General features: G+C 42.0%; 1 protein-coding gene across 1 annotated transcript in view; it reads right to left on the bottom strand.

Annotated features, from left to right (window-relative positions):
- The window catches only part of LOC113164301 (dipeptidyl aminopeptidase-like protein 6), a 163,892-nt gene extending 154,827 nt beyond the window's left edge, over positions 1-9,065 (bottom strand). The window contains exons 1-2 of the mRNA XM_026363540.1: positions 8,975-9,065; positions 8,811-8,878 (exon numbers count right to left, since the gene is read on the bottom strand). Of these exons, the coding sequence (XP_026219325.1) occupies positions 8,811-8,867 (57 nt within the window). The 5' untranslated portion in view covers positions 8,868-8,878; positions 8,975-9,065. The remainder of the gene's footprint in view (positions 1-8,810; positions 8,879-8,974) is intronic.
- Positions 9,066-10,240: the final 1,175 nt, after the last annotated feature.

Consider the following 10,240-nt stretch of genomic DNA (forward strand, 5'->3'; position numbering starts at 1 on the left):
TTAATGATGCTAAAAGATTTATCCCCGAGGCGTCAGCTTTCAGAGACATATTCAACAGCCTGCACACTTGTATGCGCGCTGAAGGTCTACGTGTACGCACCAAACCAGGTTAGCCGAGGGGACGGGGCTGAGTTGGCTGTTTTCAAACGCTGCACCTGCATACCTGTCCCACTTTCGGCTGCTGTCTACAGCTTGCTGCTCATTTTAGATTGTATAGTCTCTGGAGGCACAAAACCCATTAAGTGAAACTAATACAAACAGGCAGCAAGGTGGGGGTCAGCAGTAGTGAAATATCAGAAAGTATTATACTTCTTTTTTTTACTTTAATGATGGCTCAAGTTTAGAATTGAGTGGAAAAGGTGGTTCATGGCTTTGCTGATCTCCTCGTTTCTCTGACTTGCTGCCATTTTGCCACAAAGGCACTTTAACTGGCTCACCGTTATTATTGGCTCACTGTATACGGCATTGGCCCTGTGCTCCTTATCCATCTGTATTAATGTACCACTGTGTCCATAGATGTATTGGCTGCACAGCATGGATCTGTGTTTGCATGCCTCCTGAGGATGATTTACAAAGCATTGATTTGGACGCTCCCAGACTGGAGCACAATAAAACTGTTGTTTATGTTCAGGAGGCGAGTGTTCATTGTCAAGGGGAACAGCATCTTGTTTTACGGCAATGTAGAGCACCATGGGAGTTAACACGACAAATCATCTCTTTTTAACTGCCAGGGATGTGGGGAAAAATGAGGCATGCGTGATCACTTATACACCAGCTTTTTGCAATAAGTCAGTATAATCGCCTCCGCCAGTTATATGAAAATGAGCCGTTGCAGGGCCATTTCAATAAAGGATGCAAACTGGGAGTGTAGTGAGACAAGGACAGAGCTTGGAAAACAATATGTAAAGTCACAGCCAAGCCAGTAGAGTGCCAAGCAATCAGGCCAAATAGGGCTAAATGACTGCCTTAGTTCAAACGACGATGTGCAGCACATGGGAAAAGGTTTAAACTCACTTTTAAAGGTGGTAATGGAACTATCTGCACTCGAGTGGCAATTTAAATGTATATAGTGACACAAAATGTGGTTCTGCCAAATGTTTATCATTTAAGGTAACAAAACCATACATCACATAACATAACAAATTAACAGCCTACTGATCAAGAAAAGGACAATCATTTATTCTTAAAGCAGCATAAAGAATTAAATCTGGACAAAAACAAAAAGCTGCTACTTGTGCACTATCCCTTAAAACTGGATTGTGGGTTCAAGCATGCTGGGGTTTAAACTAATTCAAAGCATGTACCAAGCTAATATGCTTTCACCTAAAATTAAGTGAAGTGATTCTAATTAAAGGATCTGACCTGAAGGTTTCTTTGGTGCTCAGCGTATGTCAATGCGCAGAGACACGCATGGGCAACCAAGAGCTAACACAAGGTCTTCAAGAGCTTACTGCTGAGAGGCTCACGCTCAGGAGAGGGATCTAACAGGATTTCAAAAGAGCGACACATTTCCTGGTATACGCTGAGGACTGTAATGAAAAATGGTTCTATGTGGAAACATTTCGTAGCTTTGTTAAGAGTCCATGCGGTTCTTTCAGGAGACAAAGTATTGAAACTGCTGCACATAAATCAAATGGTTCCATTTCCTTTACCTCAACTAAACCAACCTGAGAGGCCTCTAAAAGCCTGTGACTGTGTGCTCATATGATTTATAGGCCAAATTCCCTCTGATCAATAGTAGAGAAAATTGTAAGTATATGAAATAACACAGAGCCATCTTCAAATACCGTGGCTGATAATCTGACTTTTCTTTTTTTGTGATATCAAGTGAGACTGGCTGAGGTTGACACGGCGGTTACATGTTAACATAAGGATCAACCCTGTTCCAGAGGAGAGGTCCTTAAACCACTACACGGACAAACATATTGTATGTACTGTCAGTATGTGACAAAGTGCGCCCACACATTTTAACTTCTGGTCTGGAAAGCCTGTGTGTGTGCATTTGTTTAACAAGCTACAGCCTCAGTTATGGATCCCACTTGGATGATGGGTGGAAGTGCGCTGATTCAACTGCTATCCTGATGATTATAGGGAAAATCCACCCACACAAACAGAATTTACATTGTTCTGTTTCAATTATATTAGACTATAATTATATATATACACACACACTGCTGCTGTAAGGGGGAAAATAATCACATCAACAACACAAGCTTCTGTCAGGGGAAAACTGCCACCGAGTTAGCCTGATGAATTTTGTTTAAGATATTACCGTGATTTGAATAATGATGAAAATCCCAGTTACAAAGACAAAGACAACAAATCCAAAGTACTGTTGTTTTAAATACCATTCTGACGAACATACCATAACATTAAAACCTTCCCAAGTAATGCGTAAGCATTAACATCCATTCTTGGGGATAAATATAGGTGATGCAGCACCATCTTATAAAGTTTCCTATTCATTTTGAAATTCTGCCTCTTTTCAGGATCTCTATCTGTCTCTCTGTGGTGTTTTTATGACTTTAAACGGAGCTCATACAAAACAGGAAATGTCAACCGTTTCTGGCCTGACTGACGAGAGCATCCACTCGGGAAATACGTGTTACAGTACTAGTTTTAAGTGGTGGTTAAGTGTGAAAAGAGGTGAAACATTGTAGAACATGCAGTGCACAATCAAATGTGTACTACATGGTACGACAATAGCTTTGTATTCTTGTGAATAAAATAAGTGCAAAACGCTTCAGAGTACAATTTGTGTCTTTAAGTTTAACTGAACAAACTGAAGTGATGAGAAAAAAATGTAGATCAGTACTTTGGAATAATGAATTCAGTGCTCGTTCTCAGTGACAACCTATGGACTGGCATGTTGACGTGCCGAAAAGTGACACACTCTGGAAGACTGTGAATAATTGTCTTAAAAGTCTGTCACACTGCATCACTTTCACTTTTAACAAGTCATTATGTGTTATATTCTTCAGGCCGACTCTCACAAGTGTTTTTTTGTTTTGTTTTTTACACTTTTCAAGAAGAAATAAATTAAGACTAAATGAGAAATATTGTATAATCAGTCACTGTGGCGTCGCATTTCTGTGAGTATACAAATACTGAATTTGCTGAATCCTTTGTTTATAATTCATTTTTCCACATTTTCAAAAACAATCCTGGTATAAAAAAAATATATGCACACACGCTGAATGAACCCCTGAGGGCTTTTGGATATTTGTATACATGTCTCTGGTTATCTGAGCAAGGCCAGTAAACAATAAATTTGCCCTAAGGTGTAAAATATATACAGTCGAGATAAACAGTGTGAGTGGGGAAGCAGGCAGTGGCCTTTTTCATCAGAATATTTAGCACACGTGTTACAACTGCAGCATCAAAAAGCAAAGGGTCATTGTTATTATTATTATTTTTATATTACATTTCACACAAAAAGAAAAGTTTGGAATGGGTAAAGCGATGGTTTACTTAGAGTAACTGAGGTCCTGCTGTCTTACACGACGGAAGTGGAAAGTCCCACTGTGCCCGTGTCAGCCAGCCGAGTGATTCCAGACTGTCAATTTATGAAGCCGACTGCAGACTACAAACGATTATTTTAATGGTTTCATCATTTCAGATGCTTCATTATGCACCAACTCTCTGCAGAGGAGATCACGAACTCTTTGATCCGGCAGAGGGCAAACTTAAACCTGACCTGCAGCCCTCAGCTCCTGCACATCAGCACATTGCAATATTTTACTGTGCTTTGTTAAATAAAATAAAAAATAAAAAGACTCATTTGCATTGGCCATCAAAGTGGCACAGGAAGTGATACAACCCATTGCGACGGTCTCTGACTGCAACTGCTCCTTCGGATGCAGCAAGTTGAGCCTGGTTTGATGGGCACTGAAGCCCCATGGGGGCACAGACTGTGCTTATGCTTGATATATGCTTGTGATTTTAGATATGGTGTGTCAGACAGTGTCCGTCTCCCAACCAGCCGCGGCTGTCTACTGTGCTGGCGCCATTTGTCTCATTGGGCCTTGTTGACTGCTTGTGATACACCACCAGATGGGTTGTGATGACCCAAGCATTTTGCATAGCCAACTGCTCACTCAAAGGGCCTGGGAGGTCTCAGTGACTCACGCAACTACACTACCCACGGTGTCAGTCATTCCAGGGGAAACACAAAGCCGCCGCCAAGTTCTAGCAGCTAAGTAATACCAACACAATATTTGCCTCAGAACGTGCGTGCATGCAAGTGTCACGCTGTGATTGCGTGTTTTCCCCAGGCTAACATAGTGTAATAAAGCTCCCGTGTCCTCGAGGATTTCCTCTGGGTAGTATGAACAGGGGCAGGGGCAGAACAGCTGCAGCACCCGATGATGAAGTGCACACAACAATGAGTTATTACTAACATAACGTGTTATAAAAAACTACAGCAGGAACTGGTGGAAAAAAATATATAAAAATCATTAACACATCACGAATAACCACTTCACCTATTGGTGAAATTAAACATGAGACAATCTATTGTGCGAGTGTTTGTGTGTGTGTGTGTTGCATTATTCATCTCACAGAAGTAGAGCTCTCAGATGTGCCTCCAAATGCAATTTCATTGTGTGCACTCTAAACAAGTTCCCATACAAACACAGAGAGGCACAAGGTGTGTTTGTTTTTTTTTTGTTTTTTTTTTCCAGACACAGAGTCAAGACGGTCTTGATCACGTTGCTACCAGACAGACGCTTTTATGTGTTCGAGATCAGCATGAAAGAGCAACTTCAAAAGCAAACTTACTGCAAAGGCTGCATTGTATACTGTAGTTTGAACGAATTCAGCTTGACCAATCCCGAGGCCACATCTTCCAGAGTCATCAGGTTGAACACAAAAAAAAAAAAAAAAGATACTGGTGCTAATGAGCAGCAGGAAGCCCCGAGTACAGCAATTCAGAGTGCAAAGATGATTGAGACAGACATTCTTCTGCCATTTTACCGAGGATGCAAAAAAAAGAAGAGAATAAAAATCAATGATCATTTCCATAGACTCCAGTGAGGGAGTTGGAGTGATAGCCATGCATTACAATGGGCCCGCAGTGTAATGAGAGCAGGGATCAATACTTGGCACATTCGTGCTGGTGTTTGCCCTGCTGTTGGCCAACAAAGCTGCAGTAATTAAGAAGTCTACCCTCAATCCAAATATCTCTCAGCTTAGCTGCTATGTTCCTTGAAATATCCGTTTAGCACTTCTGCTCTCCAAGTTCCTGGGTGCTACGCTTATTTGTATTCTGATGTAAGCTCAATAACTGCAGAATTGTGTTTTAAAGCTCAAACAAATGTTTTATTTTCCCTTAAAAAAAAAACACCCAAAAAACCATGTAGTCATGGAAAGGACACAATCTCAGTGAATTTACAATTAGTTTACTGAACAAAAGTGCAATTCTTCCAACTGACAGATTTACTCAAGTGATCAATTTATACTTGGGCAGCAGCAGTTAATACATATTCATAACAGGGGACCATCATTTTAGTTTTTGTTTTTTTATCCCGAGTCACACAAATTAAACTTTCATATTCTTATTATAAAAGTGTAATCAGAAGAACTGGGGGGATTTTCTGGGCTCTGCAGATGCAACGATTAGCAGAGTTGCAAATGGCTCTAAAACTGGGTGGGATGTGGGGGGAGGGGGGGCTAATTGGGATTTAGTGTGCACACACAGAACTGCGGGGCTGTCAAGGGCCAAGATAATCAAACTAGCCTGCTGTGACCGAGAAAAAGACAAAAGGAAGGAGCAGCATGAACTGTAGAGTCCAAAAAAAAAAAAAAAAAAAAAAAGAAAAAAGTTAAGCTATGAATTGATCTCAGAGCAGTGGGAATCTTCCAAGCTGCAAAAATCCAACATTTATTCAGTGTTACCAAACTAAAGCTCCACAAATGATGTAACTACTCCACATTATCACATACAGGCTGTTGTTGACCGGGGATCAGCTGGTAGGGTGCTGCCCATGAAGGTTCCAGTTTCCAGTTCATGGTGTTTAAGACACTGAACCCTGAACCACTGGAGCCCTGAATGTAGCTGCCTGTCAACAAGAATCTCCAAAATGATTATTATTAATAACCATTCTCTTTCTCTTGTTGTGATATGCAATATATTTATTACATCTATGTTAACAGACCTTTTGACAACAATTGATAAATACATATTTAAACTATGATCTTTTCAAAATACAGCAGCAAAATAAATAATTGCAGTACCACACTGCCCTCTAGTGGTTCTTTATTTTTAAAACAATGATTGGATCACAGCCTAGCTGCAATGCATAATTTCCCTTTGCTCATCTGGACCCTCCAAACCAGTCGGGGAGGACACATGATAAACTATGGGGTAAATGTACAGCATCAGTGTGCATCATGTCACACAACAATCATCCTGCTATCACATGACATAGGTGGCATTTCTTTATCCTGAGAGAGATGACCATGCCAAGTGCAAAGTTAGTGTGCTTTTGTTAGTACTGCTATAATATGACCATGAACTACTGTAAACAAGTCACCCACTGAATACATTAAGGTAAAGAAACATACACACACAGACTTTCCCTTTACAGTGATGTAACACATACACACACAGAAGAGAGGCAGACATTCACATATGAGAAATTAACACTAGAGAACGTTTGCCTTCAAATATTATCCTACATTTCCCAAAATGCCTTTGGACAACTTCCAGAAAAGGGTGTTTCTTTCTTTGTTATATACGTTCAAGTTCATAGATTGGAAATGTGATGAGTGAGCCCAAAAGAAGCAGCGTGATGTTTGGAAACGACTGATTGAATAAGCAGCTTCACTGTTGCTACAAAGCTCCCAAATGCTGCTGCACTTCATGATGGTCTACAGAGGCTACTGTCAATGAGGAAACTTGTCTGTCTGCTTTTCCTAGGATTGTCCCAGAGCAATAAAAGAAAAAAGGGGGTTGGTTTGTGATAAGAAGCGCAACACATACTGCTGGGTAAACAGAATCAATGTCCTATAAAGCAGTACCAGAATTATCTCTTTGGGATGTACCACTACCTTCATTTAGTCTTGTGGGAACGACAGGAATACACCTCCAAACAACAGCATGTCTGTAGGAACGCTGGTTATATGCCCAGTAGCGTAATTAAAGTCTCATTTTAAATGTGTTTTTTTTATTTTAGAAATAAAAATACAAACTACAGAAGCATGCAGACCTACCCAAAGTGTCATTAATTCATGATTAAATGTCTCTGTGGCTAATTGTCAACATGACTGGAAATAGATATTCCACAGGGGACGACTCAAAGAGAAATTCTCTGCAGCAGCGCAGCTTTAGATATGGCCACAAATCCAACAAATCCAAACAGTTTGAAATCGCACGCGATCCTGCCGACGGGGCTGGAAGTGGCCGCGGGACAGACAGATAATGAAACGGACACTGCTGTCTGGGGAGACAAAAGTGTCTGGAGAGGTGTTTGGTCGGAATCTATTTTCCTCTCTCCAAACTGATGTGAAAGTAGAGATCAACACCTCAGAATGAGGAACAAGCAGTGAGTGAACGCGCGGCACAAATGTTAAACCCCTGGAAACAGTATTGCAATTTACAGATTCAAACTGAACTCTGAACACGCAACCAATGAAGATGCATAATTCAACAAACATGCATTTTGCAGACTGTTGAATGCTGTTAACTGATGATTGTCAGCACTGCAGTGCCTGGATTCCCCGTGGCAACTATCATGGTCACGCCATCACGCCGAGGAGGGAAACACCACCGGGTTCAATTGAACTGAGGAACGTAAACCAACACAATGCAACAGGCCCCGTTAATTCGCAAACCCCACGCTCACTCGGCACATTAGTCTAAACAGAACTAGGAGTGAGCAAGCAGCTCTCTGATCAATGCACATCGACTCCAAATATTTGTATCTGAAAGAGAGGATGTGTGTAAACACTGCTGTGGATGTTCCATGTGTCGTAGCTGCTGGTGATAAATAAGCTTTCACACTTCATCTCCGCTGATGGTGCGTGTTGACAGAGCCAGATGTGCTGGGAGTGGGAGCAGCCCCCGTGCGCGCACACGCGCACACGCGCACACACACACACACACACACACACACACACACACACCAGAGCTTGTTTCTTCTCCAATGGTTTCACTGGAAAGATGCTACCATACAGTTCCCTTTCCTCCCACGTCCCCCCCCCCCCCCACACCAAAGCTTCCTTTCATCCACTCTCCCACTTTTTTTTTTTTTCTTTCCCATCCTCCACCCCCACCCCCAGACATCTTCTTCCTGTTGACTACAGTACATCCACACACACGAGGCAGCCTTATAATGTGGGTCACAGGCTTGGTGAAACACTGACACTGTGCAGTGTCATCACCTTGGATGTCAGAGCACAGAGGATGCCTATCAAGCCACTGATGAGGTGATTTGAAAAGTAAACTGCATCAAAATGCATCCAAAAGCAAATGAGCATCAATCCACCTGTTTCCTGCGTCATGTGTTTCACTGACTGTGATGCCAAAGTGGACAAATGTGAAGTGTGCGCAACACAAATTGGCTTCTCTTGCTCCAAAGCTTCCAGTGACATCATAAACTAGATGCTAACATCGCTCACACTTGTTAAACTGCTCATTCCAGCCAATAAAGAGTTCATTTACAACATCTCCAGAGCGCACAGACGCGCAATTACCAATGCATTCCCTAAGCGCGCAATCAACACAGCCATGCTGCTTCAAGAGCTGCGTGTTTAGTCTAAACTTCTCTTGAGGGATAAAAAAAACAAAAAAAACAAAAAGACTTCCTTACCTTTCCTCCCTTGGAGCATCTGCGATACGCATTCGTGGCTCCTGCGGTTTGGTTCATGCTGACAGCTTCTGTAAATGGGATGAAATAAAGTAACGGGCAAGCTAAAAGTTGGAGTGAAAATTGGAAGGAGGCGAGCACCTAAAGCTAACGAGGGTCTGATTTACCTGGTGTGCTGGATCGCACTTGCTGTCGCTTCTGGCTCTGTTGTTCCAAAGTGCTGCCGCGAAAAGTCAAATGTAAAATCCGCGGAGAAGTTTTCCGCCGAAGTAAGTGACGCAACCTGCTCCTTTAAACCCCACCGCTGTATTTTCGGACGTTAATTCCTTCGCGTTTAACGCACTTCCCAGGATGAATTTGGAACATGACACCAACCTGAGCTCTGTGACGGGGCTGTATGTTTGTGTGTGTGAGTGAGCGCAGCAATTGCGCAAGCGCGTCCCATCCGACAGCTTGACTGCGCGCCGGGGCTGAGGAAGGAGCCTATCATCACTGCTCGCCCACTCCAGTGCAGAGAAAGCAGCAGTGGGGGACTTGCAGGGTACATTATAATCATCTTATATGGAGAAACGCATCACGCTACCCTGTGCAGATCTGTCTGTGCCTCTGATTTAAGTTACAGGTCGATTTTGTCCCATTCCTCTATTAAAAAAACAGCCTGATGCCAATCTGAGTGACCTCTATCAAATTGAAATCAAATGAGTGACACCAGTAATCACAAAGTGACAAATTATTTGTGACAATTCCAATCATCACAGCATGAGGGAGTGAATTTTAATTTCATAGATGAACGTCAGGAGGGGAAGCTCTCGCTGACGTATGACAGTTAGGTGCTCAGCTGTGACAAAGTTGGTGTCACTCACTTTTAGAAAGATCTGCACCGTGGAGAGGAATTAAATGTGTTGAGGTGCGTTTTTTTTTTTTTTTTTTTTCTTTCATACTCATACCATAGTAGGCTTTTATGTGTTTTAAACTGAGGAGAGGCCTGTGTCCAGCCACTCTGCCATAAAGGGACCTGTACTAAATATCACAAAGTGTCACTCATCCTAATGTGATGTCATTTTTTTCCTTTGCCAACTTATCTGCAAACTTTCTGTTTTCACTTTATCTATATGGGATAGCAAGTGTAGATTAAAGAGGAAAAACGAATTTGCAACGCAACAAAACTGCAAAACAGTGAAGAGGGGTCTGAATATTTTCTGAATGCACCGTGTATTAAAACTCGTTGGCAACACTCCGACCAAGCAATTACCAGGATTCCTCAAGATGTGAGACTGTGCTCAGTAGATAAACGATAGAGCTGGCTCACAGATAGATTTTAGACGGATATTTCACGCAGAAAGTCAGGAAAACAAAAACAGAGCACTATCATAACATGATCAAAAATGACTTTAAACCACACCAACTGATCCCACTTTAGCAACTGTTCAGTT

This window comes from Anabas testudineus, chromosome 2 (genome assembly GCF_900324465.2).
Source record: "Anabas testudineus chromosome 2, fAnaTes1.2, whole genome shotgun sequence".
In the NCBI taxonomy this organism is placed as follows: Eukaryota; Metazoa; Chordata; class Actinopteri; order Anabantiformes; family Anabantidae; genus Anabas; species Anabas testudineus.